This window comes from Pongo pygmaeus, chromosome 2 (genome assembly GCF_028885625.2).
Source record: "Pongo pygmaeus isolate AG05252 chromosome 2, NHGRI_mPonPyg2-v2.0_pri, whole genome shotgun sequence".
NCBI classification, from domain to species: Eukaryota; Metazoa; Chordata; class Mammalia; order Primates; family Hominidae; genus Pongo; species Pongo pygmaeus.
The window spans coordinates 80,583,588-80,598,771 of NC_085930.1; the positions used below are offsets into that span (position 1 = coordinate 80,583,588).

Consider the following 15,184-nt stretch of genomic DNA (forward strand, 5'->3'; position numbering starts at 1 on the left):
GCTTGGGATTGGACTTCTTGTTCCACCACATGCTCGCGATATGATCTTGCACCTTTGGGTTGCTGTGGAAATGCTGTACCTACCTCAGAGTTGTCCTGAGATTGAATGAAACGATGTATTTAAAATCCTGTAAATGTTAGAAATTATTATCGTAGAGTAAAATCAGTCACAGGAGAGCCAGGAGTTGGATGGTTTCTCTGTGAAATTACAATTTTTATACATTTAGAAAGCTTTAAGGGAAAGTTGCTTGTTAACAAGATTTCTCTCTCATTTAAAAAATTCTGGTTCAAATATTTGGGGCACTCAGAATTGGAGGAATAAATTGAAGTGTGTTGAGCCAGGATAAAATATGGGGGAAAAGAAATAAACCAAGAAATAAACATCACAGTTTTCTGCTTACCTATGGTGCATGCTGCTGTACCTTTTCTCCTCTTCCTCTTTGTTCTTTGCCTCTCTGGCCTTCTTCCTCTTTGTGTCATAGCGTGGGCTGTTGTCTGTTTAACACCTCCTCATCAGGTGTCGCCAGGCAGATACAACAGTGCAGGTGAGGGGTGTACCTTTGATTCATTCTGTATCATAAAATATTAACCTAGATTGCTTTGAATTCCAGATAAGCCTTAGGTGGTGAACTTTGCTCCCTCTTTTTCTCCCTTGGTTGTAATTCTTGTCATTTTCATCACAGCCCTGAGTTACAACAGGGAGACTTTTCTCCAGCTTTGTAGTGATCCAGATTTTCCTCCCCAAAGGCTTGTAAATGGAAGTGTTAAACGCTGTGCTTCCCCTGAGCTCTGATTTCATGAGGATGAACTCACCGCATTTCCCATGTTGTCTTTCAGTGGTTAATCTGAAGCTCCAGAGTCTTGGCACGTTATTGCTTGTTATGACACCACATAACATTTATAGTCAATGAACTTCCTAGCAGGGACATCCTGTTTGGCACCAGTGAGCCCTTCAGTGTTTGTAGAGATAACTGTCAGTGTCAACTTTGAAAGTTGTAGCACTGCAGAGCTACCCATTTAGGCTGAAGGTTTGAATGCAGCACAATTTTTTCTGGTTCCCTTGATCTGGTTCCAGTGAATGTACGATGTAATAGACAGATGTGCGTTACTCTGAGAGCATTGAGATCCTTTGTGATTTAATTGTTGACCCAGATAAGAGGGATGTTTGGGAGGGGGATTTAGAGAGGAAGGGAGGATTTAAAAGTAACAAAATTAGAAAATATTTGGAAGAGAAAAGTGACTACCTTGCAGACATCTTTCATTTTGATAGTCCCTTTGCAGCCTTCAGACATATTGGTGGGATTTTTGATGTTGGGAGGTGGTCCTCAGCCATTTGCTTCAATGCTAGGGCACCAGTTTCCTCCTCAAATGTATTGAGAGTTCAGCTGACTTTTGTTTCACTGGAGATTATTTTTAAAAGTATAATTAGCCAAAACATTGTGAACTATATAGCAAAGCTGCTTTGTAGTTTAGCTAAGTCATACAAATGCTTGACAAATGTTACTCATGGTGGCAATCATCCAAGCATTGTTGGCACTGCATCTGTAGTTATTTCCAGTACTGCTGCTAGGTTAGACTTGATTGTGTGCAAACTTCCCCCAAGTTCCCCTTTGGGTGATACGATTTACAGCTCTAGTAAAAAAGGCCTTAGGGAGCTCAGACTTTTGGTTTCTCTAGTGATTTCCTGGTTTGTTGTTATTGTTATTTATCATCTCTGATCTCTTTGCTTGAATTTCAGAATGTAAATGCATTTGTGTATTATTAATGAAATAGGCCACAGTGGAACTTATAAATGCTCAGTAAAAGGTGGAAGTGTTTTAGGGAAAGTCTAGCAGCTCCTAGTATCCAAGAATTCAGAAGAATAATTCAAGTAGGTTTTTCTTCTGTGCACAGTTATTGAAAATGACTAATGTAGAAACACTTACATGTGGATAATGTAACGTCAGAACCTACATTGCCTAGGTCAACTTTTATAAATGGTTAAACATCGATAGGTATGATTACTTAAAAATGAAGGCAGAAATATGTAGAGAGTTGACATGTTGCTAAATAGTTTCTGGGCATGCTTACTTTGTGATTGAGAATTATGTGGGAACAGGGGTCTTTATTAGTCAACTAGGATATAAAGACTTTTCTCTAGTCAGATATCACGAACACCTGGCATTTTCCCATTAGCTAAATTAATGAACATCTCAAAAACCATACCTAAGGGAATACTGTCTCTAACCTTCTTGCTAAATACAAGGAGTCATAAAATATTTTGTCAGGTATGCTTTCTTCCTGCAGTGAGTATATTCCTTCATGCCGTTTCCTTAAATCAAATTGCTTAAAATGAACTGAGAGCTTTTATTTAAATTAAGGAATCTTCAGATGTGTCCTCCAATGAGGCAATCAACACTCAGTTTATCTGTCTTATTAATTAAATCCAGTAAATTTTAAATTAAATACAGTTGACCCTTGAACAAAACATGTTTGAAATGCGTAGGTCTGCTTATATGGGGATTTTCTTTTGCCTCTGCCACCCCTGAGATAGCAAAACCAACCCTTCCTCTTCCTCTTTTTCCTCAGCCTACTCAATATGAAGACCAGGATGAGGACCTTTATTTATGGTGCTGTACCTCCACTTAATGGATAATAAATTTAATCTTAAAGAGACTTCATGTACAATTCAAGGATTGGGGAAACCTTAACTAAAGCTATAAATCCAGAATCTTGTCTTAAAAAAAAAATGGACATATTTGACTACATGAAAAATAAATGTTTCAGTGGCAAAAGGTACCATAAACAAAGTCAGTAGAGATATGGTAGCTTTGGAAAGATGATTAGGGTTTGTATCTATAATATACAGGATTCTTAATTTGACAAGACAAGCCATCCAATAGAAAAAAACTGGACAAAACACATTCGAATGGGTCACTCATAAGAGTGCAAATCCAGATTGCCTACAAACCGAGGAACTAGTGCTTAAAGTTGAGCAGTTGGAGAAATACTAAGTGAAATAACAATGATAAGTCACTGTTTCAGTTTTCTCTTGCTGCGTAACAAATTATCACAAGCTTCACACAGTGTACGTTCATGATCTCAGTTTCCGTGAGTCAGAAGTTGGGCCAGGCTTAGCTGGGTCCACTGTGTAAGGTCTTGCAAGGCTGTACCCAAAGATATCCATCTTATTTTTTTTTAAAAACAGATGTTGGAGGCTGTGTTCTTTCCTGGAGCTCAAGGTCTTCTTCCAATCTCACATGATTGTTGGCAGAATTTAGTTCCTTGCAGATACAGAACTGAGGCCCCTACTTTGTTGCTGGCTGTTAGTTGGGGGCCACTCTTAGATCTTAGAGGCCTCTACAGGTCCCTGCCACATAGCCTCTCACAGACTCTCTCACTTCACCATGTGACATCTTATTTCTTCAAAACTAGCAGGCGAGTCCCTGGCTTTGGTCTGCTAATAATGGAATGTAATCATGGAAATGACTGTCCCATTGCTTTGGCCGTATTCTGTTGTACAGAAGCAAGTCACAAGCTCCATCCCCACATAGTGATATGACTCATTGGAGGTCATCTTAGAATTCTGCCTACTATACTCAATTTATTAACCTGGAAATGATTGTAAAAAAGCTATTACATTTCTTGCCAGGGGGAGGTGGGAGGTATGTGTAGGAAGAGGAACTTCTATTCATGACTGTGGGAAAGGAGAGTTATTGTAGCCTTTAAGTAAAGTATCTTTCTAAAACAGATACTTTTTAACCCAGTCAATCCAGTCTCGAGAGTCTACTTTATGGAGATAAAACCTCTAATATCCAAGGACATAGGATAAGGATATTTATTGCAGCATTATTAGCAGTGGCAGAAAACTAGAAGCAAAGTGAGTGCCCATCAGTAGGGGGAGTGGTTGGATAGAGCATGGTACGTTTTGGAATATTATACTCCTTTACAAAAATTAGTTACACACTAATTTTTTGACTTTTGGGGACTTGCCAGAGGTATTATTGAGTGAGAAGGGCTAGATGGAGAAAAATGACCTCGTTATTTGGGTGGAGGGAGGGCGTAGGAAGTATAAACTCCCTAGTAGGTATGCTTGTGTGTCTGTATATGATTACACGTCTGTAGAGAAAACTATGGAATGATATATACTAGATTTTCAGTGTGTGAGAGGCCGTTGACGAATATTCAGGTGGAGTGAGGGTGCCAAGCAAAAGAAGAAAAGGAAAAAGGAACTGTGTTGTAAAGAAACAGTCTCTTCCCACAATTCTAATGTATGTGATGTGGTCATATGTAAAACTTGATTTATATGGTAAACAATATGAGATTTTAATGGATTAATTTGAATTGAAATTTAATCTAATTTAATTTAATTTAAATTTAACAATTTTAATTGATTAATATCTGGGAATATTCCTATTTCTTGGTATAGAACTTTCAAAATGGATAATTAATATTTTCAGTGTGTTTTATTTAGCACTTTCTGTTGTCAAAATGTATTATCTTAATTTTAAAGTCAGTAACTGGCATTCAGATGCTTTAAGTACAGAACAGTGTAGCAAAAAAGGGAGGGTCAGGAATTAAGGAATAGGTATTATTTAGAAAAATCTACTTTATTCAGCCCTATTAGGATTTGAGCAGACTCATAGCTCTTACTAAAACTATGAAGTCTACTTAAGTTATTTATATATCCATAGTTAAGTAGAAAGAACTTTTATTTCTGTTTCTATAATCAAAGTTCTAATTTTGACAAATCTTCCACATTGGGGGTTTTACAAAACTGAATGAAACATCTAATTTTTAAATGCGTTTTCTTCTAGTGTCTTTTTCTGAAGAAGAGAAATATCAGCTACGAAAATTTGTCAATAAATCTTATCTGCTGGACAAGAGAGCCTGTCGTCAAGTGTACTACAGTTTGATTGATATCCTTCTGGCATATTGCTATGAAACCCGTGTCACTGAAGGAGAGAAGAATGTAAGTGCGTGTATGTGTGCATGTTGCCATAGATGACTGTGCTGAGTAAACTGCATTAAAGCATCAGTCTTTCTTGTCTAGAGTAGAACTGGTGGTGATTAGTTATTCAGGGGATGCCCCCAGCAGAGTTGCATGTGTGTGGTGGTGGTGGTGGGTACCCACACGCAATCATACATTGCTTAGTTGGTCTTTTTCACTTTTCCCTTGGCATTAGTCTCTGCAAAAATAGCAGAGTAGGGAAGTTTAAGGGAGTGAAACTGAGAGTAGAGAGGAAGGCTACTCTGAGCTCTCATCTCTTTTAGGCCAGAGAAGTGCTCTGTCACATGACACTTCACATTGGCAAGGGGGTAAACTGCCATACCCATTTATATTCTTTCTCTCAGCCAGAAGTCAGCAGATGCAAAATATGGCATTTTACAAAATAAAGAAATCTTAGTATTTACCTGCAAGTGTCCCTCAATTCATAGAGTACATGTACTCTGAAAAATTATATGTAAATCAGATTTTTAAAAACCTGAATTGTATCTTTTTTTGCTGTTTAAAGGGATCATATTATAAAAGTAAATCCTTTTGTAAATTATTTCTTAATCTATTAAAAAATAATATAGACTTTGCTGTATCTCTTCTTAAACCATATTTGATTTTGTAAATGAAGAGCTAAACTTCCTTTTCACCTGTACCATTGATTGTATATTTAAAAAGGCTGGAAACCAAAAAAAACAGCCTTTCTAGTTGGTGTGGCCCTGCAGCTGTTTATAATTGTCCTTGCTCAAAAGGTTATTTTTGATCTGAACATAGCTTTCCTTTTTTGAATTACACAAATAATTCACATATAAAGGAAAATATACACATGAAGAAAATAATTAAGATTTCCTGTAATTTTAGTCATCAGAAATATAACCGCTGTTACATGGCGATGCATCTATTTCCAATCTTCTTTCAGTGTGCACGTGTGTCTATATTGTGTGTATTTACCTTAGGTCCTAACGTATATACTATTTAACTTGCTTTTTTCACTTGACATTATAGCACTAGGATGGTATTAGAGTTAGAATTTTCTATGTACCAATTTTTTTTGTTGTCATGATTCTGAAAATTTCTAGGGTGACTCTTGACGTTTGTGTCTGACTCCAAGATGACTATTAATTGAGTGTGTTAAGGGCATAATATATCTGAAAATACTTTTGGTTTTCACTCATCTTTTAAAGATACTGTAATTGGAGAAAATGTTTTCTTTGACCAAAAAATGCTTCATAATAAATCTTGAAAAGATGAGTGTTTAGGTATATTTGAAAAAATTTACCATTTTTTGTTCTTGTATTTGTGTATTTGAAATCATGAAGTCTTACAACTTGAGACCTTCTCTAGAATGTACTTATTCTCACCAGCATTCTCTGAAAGATCAAATTTTCTAGCAGCTTCTTAAGTGCCACAGGTAATACTTCAACATTATCTTTGATTCCTTTGATAGATTATTTATGGATTGTTTGGGAGGCATGTAACTTAGTGGAAAAAGGACAGAAATTGAGCAGGGATTACTTTGCTTTAACTTTTAGTTTCAAAACCCCTGGTTATTTGCTCTTGTGTTCTTGTACTCTTATCAGTAGAAAAGTTTTATTTTCAAAAATCCCAAGGAAAGTAAACAGAAACTTCCCACTGATAGTCTCTGCATCAGCAAAATAATTATTTTTCTATAGTTGTGAACACTTCTTAGTTCTCGTATGTCACTGATCCTCAGACACTGGTTGAATAAATGAATTTGTTTGGTCTATTTAAATGACTTTACCTCTAATGTGATGGTACTCTTTTCTCCAAAACAAATAAAGGTTGAATCTGCATGGAATATCAGGAAACTAAGTCCAACACTATGCTGGTTTGAGGTATGATTTCCAGTTGCAATTGTTTAGAGTTTGTTGTTCAGGAAGTTATTTTTGTTGTTTTTACATCATTTGGGGTAATTCAAGCAATTCCTTGAATTTTTAAAAGTAGAAGCTCTGTTGTACAAGTTTGTTTTCCATCTTTTTAATAAAATTCTGATAATGAACCAGGTAGAGTATTTTGGAAGCTGGAGGAGGGAAACACACTTTGGAGAGAGGATGGAGACATGGTTTGTTGGGAAAGAATGTGGGGGCAGAGTGAGAGGTGTGTTTGTAAGTTGGCATGTATTGGCGCTTGAAACTCAAAGATGGAAGCAAACCTAGGTGATAAGTGACCGTCAGGGTCTATGCTAAGAAACACACACACACACACACACACACGAAAAATAATGTTTTTTATATGATTTTTGATATATATGTGTATATGTAAAAAAAACTTCACCTATTCTCAACATGTCTGTGAGGTAAGTATTGCAGGTTTTACAGGTGAGGAAACTTAGATCATATAGCTTAAATCTCTTAGGTCGTACAATTCAAATAATAGTCTGGTTACATTTGATAACTCTTTTAGTATAGTAATAATTGTTTCTGTTTTCTGAAAAATAGTTGTGCAGGTCTCACCAAAAATACCGAAGATAATATCTTTAAATTTGTGAGTTTTTAACAAACTTGTGCATCGAAACAGTAATTAAGAGCAGAAACTTTAAAAAAATATCAAGATTATATCATCAGTTAAAACAACCAGTATTTTTTAAGTTGTAAAATCAAGGTTGTTTCATTGACGTCACTTTGTTGAAATAATAGGTAAGATGTAAACAGGAACTGAAACACTTACTTCATATACAATCTTACTACTCCAAAAATGATTCAAGGACCAACAACCTGACCAGCAGCTTCAGCTGGGAGCTCATTAGAAAGACAGAATTTCAGTCCCACCTCACACTCACTGAATCAGAACCAGAATTTGTAGCAAGATCTCTAGGGAGTTTGTATGCATATTGAAGACGAAAAGTGCTGCTCTCTAGGCTTCATTGGAGTTCCTCATGTTGCCATGATCAGCATATAATAGAGGAACTGGTTTCTGTGTTAGCATTTATTAATATGTTGAAAGTAGTTGGTGACTGGATCATTTTGTAGTATAGTTATTAAAAATCTACATGAAAATTCACCTATTTATGATTTTTAAGTTCCTAATTCTCTTTAAATTATGTCAAATACTAAGTGTTCTTAATCAGATTTCTCATAGTTTTAAGGATTAATGTACATGTAAATTATCTTTCTCCCTTGGTTTTAATTTTAAGTTTTACGTATGGTTTACATTTTTTATACTTTGTTTATCAAAAAAGAATTTTGTGGAAATTTTCTGTTGTCTAGTGTTTTTAGTAAGTTTTGAATTGCTAATGTTATCAGTTTGATACCATTCAAGATGAAACACCTTTTTTCCTAGAAATCAGTTTGATAAGCAAAAGCAAATTATTCAAGTAAATGTCTTGTATTACCCATGTCCAGTGCAAAAAAAAAAAAAGAAAAAGAGGAGAGGAAACTGAACATACTTTACTAAAGAGTTCTATGTATTTTTTTTTTTTTTTTTTGAGGCGGTGTCTTGCTCTGTCACCCAGGCTAGAGTGCAGTGGCGCGATCTTGGCTCACTGCAAGCTCCGCCTCCTGGGTTCACGCCATTCTCCTGCCTCAGCCTCCTGAGTAGCTGGGACTACAGGCACCCGCCACCACGCCCAGCTAATTTTGTATTTTTAGTAGAGACGGGGTTTCACCGTGTTAGCCAGGATGATCTTAATCTCCTGGCCTTGTGATCTGCCCGTCGGCCTCCCGAAGTGCTGCGATTACAGGCGTGAGCCACTGCGCCCGGCCTTTTTTTTTTTTTTTTTGAGATGGAGTCTCACTCTATTGTCCAGGCTGGAGTGCAGTAGCGCAATCTTGACTCACTGCAGCCTCTGCCTCCCAGGTTCGAGCTATTCTCTGCTTCACCCTCCTGAGTAGCTGGGATTATAGGTGCCTGTCACCACACCTGGCTAATTTTTGTATTTTTAGTAGAGCCGGGGTTTCGCCATGTTGGCCAGGCAGGTCTTGAACTCCTGACCTCAGCTGATCCACCCACCTGGAGTCCCAAAGTGCTTTACAGGCATGAGCCACTGCTCCCGGTGAGTTCTACATTTTTGATCTGTGCCATCTTGAATAGCCTTAGCTGACAAAAACATGAAATGTAAATTATATTAAAATGTCCTTTATGTGCATCTGTATTTTGTTAATGCCATGTGTTTTAGATTCTTATTTGTAATCTTTAGGACTTTATTTAAAAGCTTTCTTGTGATATTTGTGATGTATTGATAGTGTGAGAAATTACAAAAACTAAGATTCTGTTATATTGTAAAGTATACAAAAAGAATCTTATTTCATGGTTTTATGTTTCTCTTCTACTTGGCTTCACAATGATCTGAACTTACAGCTTTTAAATGAGGAAAGCTTCCTATTTCATTGTGTACTTTTGTTTGTGTAACATTTTGTGGAAATGACTGCTTATTAAAATGACACTTCACAGACTTGGACTAACGTTCATGATATCATGGTGTCTTTTGGAAGAAGGGTGTTGTGTTACCCACTCTATCGCCATTTCAAGCTGGTGATGAAGGCCTACAGGGACACTATAAAGATATTGCAACTGGGTAAGATATTATTGTACTTACAAATTTGGGAGGGAAAAAGTTGTAAGTTTTTAGTCTGTGAAAATATAATAATGATTTTTGCTTTTTTTCTGTATATAAATAAGTTATGAAAAATGAATCCAACCACTTTTAAAGTATAAAATTCCTGTGTATAAGATATATGTAGATAAGTAATTGCATAGAGGCATAATAAAAACTCTTTCCCGAGAGGAGTAAGGAAGGTAAACAGAGAAGGCACACATAGTATTGCAAACCATTTTACATTATAATAGCTTGCATCATTCAGTATTTCTTGGCTGCCTATAATCTTCTAGGCTCTATGGTGGGACTGTGGGTCTAATAATAAAGAAGGCAGAAAAGTTCCCTGCTCTGTTGAAGTTTACAGTTTTGTCAGACAGATGATGAGTAAGTAAGCAATTCCAAAGAGAGAGTGAAAAGTACTCTGCTGGGAGAAGTCCAGGGATCGTTTAGAAGGGGACATGTAACCTAGATTTGGCATGTCAAGAAAGATTTTCCAACAAAAAGCTCAGCTACTCTGAGCACTTTTGACTTGCTAAATTCAACCTGAAAAGACAAACACTTGTTAGCTTTAAGGATGTGGAAAATTCTGGGCTCTGAAACAAATTCCAAGGTGCCCATAATATCATCATTAGAATAAGTATATAATTTCAAAGATAATGACTTTGAAGGGGGCAACATCCATTTGTATGTATTAGTTCTGGCACATTTATTTAAAAGTCACTTTTAGTACTTTATGGTCATTTATTATATTCTCCCCCTGGGGATACTCATCATTCCTTTGCCCTTAGATAAAAGTGTTTCTGGGAGCTTGGTTTTCAGACTTCAGAATAAGAAGGGGAAAGAAAGGAAGTTCTTCCTTCTACCTCCAGGTGACTTCACTGGCCTAAAGAAGAGAATCACATCTCAAATGTTTTGTCTCACCTCGAGGTGTACTTTGCTTTCTGTGTAACCTGTAGTCTTCTTGCCCTGGTGGTGGGGATGGGGGAAGAAAATCATGTTTGAAGTAGATTATTTTTCAAGTAGACAATAATTGTAAAAATGAATCATGGTTAGATGAAAGATGCCTTTTTATTCATCCAGTTGGTTTAGACTAGCTGTATTTTATTTTGAAGGATTGTTGATTATAGGATAAAAGAGCTATCATTGCGAAATCTATCTTCTTTAACTTAACAGTGGGAAACAAAACTGCTTTGTTTTTTCATGTGTTATTTCTTCTTGCCTTCCATCCAAGATATTTTTTGAATTGCTAAAAGTACCTTGGAAAATCAATCTACTATAAATGACTGTGTGAGCCTCAGTTACGCGTCACAATTCATTTCTTTTTTAAGTCATGCTAGATTATCTGGGCATTATTCATGGACTTAAACCAGTGAGAATGCGGTTTGCGATTATCCTGTTATATCATGGCTTCCAGATGGAGAATTGGCAAAACCTCCACATGCCTGTTTGCACACACACTCACTCTCACTCTCACATATACAGACTACTGCTTGTTACTTTTTATTCTGGGAAGTAATCTAGTTCTTTTGACTTTTATTGGAAAAGTAATCAGTTCTATGATTGCATAACCAAAAATAAATTCGATTGCCTTGACTTACACAGGAATCAATTACCCAAACTGTTTTAGTAGGTGAGAATTGAAATTGAGACTTAATTTTTATTCATTATCACTCTGACAAGAAATAGTTTTATCAGCTGTGTTATGATAGTAACATAAAACTTGAAGTAACACACTGGAGGCCTCTGCTAAAAATGAACCTGAACCCTCTATGTACCATGTACGGTGTGTTCTGTGACTAATTTGGGTTGTGGCTAGTTAGTGCTAAAACTGAGGGCTGGGTTGTCTAGAATTTGTGCCAGAAGCTATGGAGATGACATGTTCTGGATGAGAATCGTCACCTGTCTTTGTACAGGTGGATGGCACGGGGATGCCATTATTGCCGCTGAAGAGGCTCATTTGTTTGAACACCCCATAATTTAAATAAAGGTAGCTCTCATTTGGCATTTAGTGTTTTCCAAGAATGAATTCATGCCTACTTATAATTCAAAATGCAGTCACAGTGTTCACACTTTTTATTATAAAGGTCAGTATAGTGTTCCATAGTTGAAAGTAATGAATAACCCTGGCTCCAAAGAAGGATTGATCTTAAATGGAATGAGCTTTCAAAACCAATGTAGGAATGCTTCAGAAACTACAGAATATTTCATTATAACTGATTGACTAAGATCTGAGTTTTCAAAGAGCCAGGAATTTGCCTCATGTGACTTCACAGTAGCCTTTACAAGGATTCTTTACTAGGCCTTTGGCTCTTTTCAGTTTTGCATTTCTTCTCATTCCCTCCCCTCCTCCAGAAGACTGTATGTTTATCTCTAGAGGTTGCTGTTCTGTTTAATCTAAACTCTTTAAGGGCAGGAAATCCTGCTTTGCCCCTTAAGTACTGTTTTAGTGCTTAACAAAGGACCTTGCTCTCCTTGGATCAGTCATCTTGGGGCACATGACTCCTTTTTTTCCCCCTGTCTCTGTCTCTTCAACTTTTATTGCCTCTGTTCCATTCTTTTTGGAAGAATGGGTAAAGTTTTTCATGGAAGCATCACTTAGCTGCTGTTAGTCAATTAAAAATAAAAGTAAAAGAGAAAAAGCAGATTTTCTAATGTATCTTCAGAAGAGTTATTCTTTTTTTTTTTTGCCTTGAGACAGAATTTTGCTCTGTTGCCCAAGTCTGGAGTACAGTGGCGCAATCTTGACTCACTGCAACCTCCGCTTCCTGGGTTCAAGAAATTCTCATGCCCCAGCCTCCCAAGTAGCTGGGATTACAGACATGCGCTACCACGCCTGGCTAATATTTGTATGTTTAGGAGAGGCAGGGTTTTGCCGTGTTGACCAGGCTGGTCTGGAACTCCTGGCCTCAAGTGATCTGCCTGCCTTGGCTTCCCAAAGTGCTGGGATTACAGGTGTGAGCCACTGCACCTGGCCCACTCAGAAGAGTTATTCATTTTAGAAGTGACAAGTCGTAGTTTAATACTTGATCATACATTATTTATGTAATTTAGTGAGTGTATTGTCTACATCTTATTAATGTATAGAAGGTATTCCTTACTTTACTTCCATTAGAAGGGTAGGATGGGATGGGATGGAAGAGAAACATCAACTTAATTTTTGCTTTCAGTTCCCCCTTTGAGCTCATTCTGTGGGTTCTTTTTTTTCCTTCTTCTTGGATGGAATATATATCCTATATATATCATATCATATATTTGTCTCCTATAATATATATCCTATAACTTTTTCTATCACTTTAGATTTTAAAAGAGTTCTTTTACCACTTCTACTCACAAGAGGAGTCTAATTTCAGTACTTAAAATGTCCACTTTGAACTTCATTACAAAAGAAATTCTTCCCTTCCCCAGCTGGGACCTGCCTGAGGGTGGGTGACCAGCGGCAGGGAGGAGGACCCCTTTCAGTTTGGCAGGACATACCGCTTACCTCCACTCGGCCACCCCATATTGCTTTGTCCTGCTTCTTAATGGAAGCCAGACACCAATCTTTGTACTCTCCAGTTGGTATCTACAGTTAAAATTTCCAGGGTAAGCAGGTTGTACTGTCTTAGGGCCTCTTAAAACCCCCTTTCTCTTGGTTTAAGGTAACAGAAAAGCATCTCCTTCCTGCACCCATGGAGGGTGGTAAGAAACTGCACAGCACTCCACCACCTTTATCCATGGAGATTTTTTCTGGACCTCTTTACTCTTAAGCTCCTGAAGGTGAATATTTGGTGAATGAATTACAAATCATTTTTAGTTTCTCTCTCTACAAGTTCAGCATAGAGAGGTTAGCATCTCTTTAAAATAAAGGGATACTTGATACCAGTTATTTTCTTTGTGAGCCTCATTAGAAAAGAGTCAGAGTTCTGTCCTGATGTGTTAATAATACGTACAGGTGGATGGCACAGGGATGCCATTATTGCCACTGAAGAGGCTCGTTTGTTTGGACACCCCATAATTTAAATAGAGGTAGCTCTGGTTTGGCTAGTTTGTTAATAATAACCACAGCTGCGTGTCTTAGCTACCTTCTGTGTGCCAGCACTAGGTTCAGTTCTTTAGATACCATATCTCATTTTGCTCATATTGCAGTCCTGTGAAGCAGGCATTACTATCCCCATTTTGCAAATAGAAGGCAGGCTCAAAGAAGTGAAGTCAGTGGCCCAGGGTCTTACAGTTAGTAGGTGGGAGAGCCTAGATTTGACTCCAGATCTGTGTAACTTAGAGTCTGTGCACTTATATATATTGAAATAGTTATAAATAAAATTATATGAAGCCTGGAATTTGCTTCAAAATAGTCCAGAGTGGGTTGTGGGAAAGTGGGTGGGGTGTAGCTGAAACAAGGTTGGCTACAAGTTGATTGCTGCCTGGGTGATGAGTATGTGGGATTCATGATACTGTCTTCCCTATTTTTGTACATGTTGTGATTTTCCTTTAGACAAAGTCTTTTTTTTCCTTAAGTCTGGACTCTTAACCACCATACTACCGTGTTTCAAATTTGAATTTATCCACCATTTTGTGGAAAACATGATTTCTATTAATATTTGGGCAGTTGTCTAAATATTTTTTGGCTAATAAAAACGCATACAATTGTTCTTTGTATTTGCTGTTTTGTTTTTAAGGTTAATAGAAACCTACTTTTTAATAACATGTGAAGTCTGATGAGTAGCTACCTAGCAGGTAGTAACCCAAGAAACAGCCTTCAGGAGTCTAGTTGTTGTCACCAATTAAAACCAGGTATTACTTCAGGTAATTAATAGCCCTTACTTATCAGTTATTAATTGGGCTCAATAAACAAATTTTCAGAAATTACTGCTTTACTAACCTCTTCCATAGATAAAATAACACAATCAATGAGAAAGGAAAGGAGCTGTGGCACCAAGTACAGGGCTTGTGACTGATCAATTTTTTAAAAGAAAAATGGATGTTTAAAACATTGAGGTTTGGCAAGTGTATTGTATGAGCTCCAAGTTTGGAGGAGACCTTAAAGGTGAATTTCTTTTTAATGTTTACATTTTATTTATTCCAGAGTCGGTTTAGCAAATGACTTTTTAAAAAATTGAATTGTAGAGGAGATATTGCAAACTCGAAAACTAACAGATGAAATCACTGCCATTTTCCAGTGTTGACATTTATCTATATTTAACTTCTGTAAGTTCCCAGTTCTGGACATTTTAAAGAATTGTTAGGCCTTTTAATTTTTACTTTTTAAATACATTGTATGAAACTATTTTGAGATTTATTCAACAAGTATTTGTTGAGAACCTGCCGCGTGAGGCTGCTGAGCTGGATCCTGAAGATATAATAGTTCTAATGGGGGCACAGGGCACAGAATTACACAACTACCAGGGTTTTTGAAAAATTGCATTTGTAATAAGTAGCTCAAAAGAGAAATATGGAGAGTGAAAATATAAGCCAGGGAAACTGACCTACATTTAAGTCATTGAAGACATGTAACTTCCTACTGTGGGAGCCTCTGCCTTATTTGACCTCTAATTCTCAGCTCCTACTAGTTTCCTAGCACCCTCAAGTACTTGTTAATTGCTTGATGAGTTCATCTATTCATTGATTTGTTCAACACATATTTTGAATGTATGCCTACTCAGGAGCCAGTCCATACAA

The 15,184-nt window shown here is 37.0% G+C and overlaps 1 protein-coding gene across 1 annotated transcript in view; it reads left to right on the forward strand.

Annotated features, from left to right (window-relative positions):
* SHQ1 (SHQ1, H/ACA ribonucleoprotein assembly factor) overlaps positions 1-15,184 on the forward strand; it is a 105,640-nt gene that overhangs the window by 28,067 nt on the left and 62,389 nt on the right. The window contains exons 7-9 of the mRNA XM_054479569.1: positions 4,796-4,950; positions 6,777-6,830; positions 9,385-9,508. Coding sequence (XP_054335544.1) covers positions 4,796-4,950; positions 6,777-6,830; positions 9,385-9,508 — 333 coding nt within the window. The remainder of the gene's footprint in view (positions 1-4,795; positions 4,951-6,776; positions 6,831-9,384; positions 9,509-15,184) is intronic.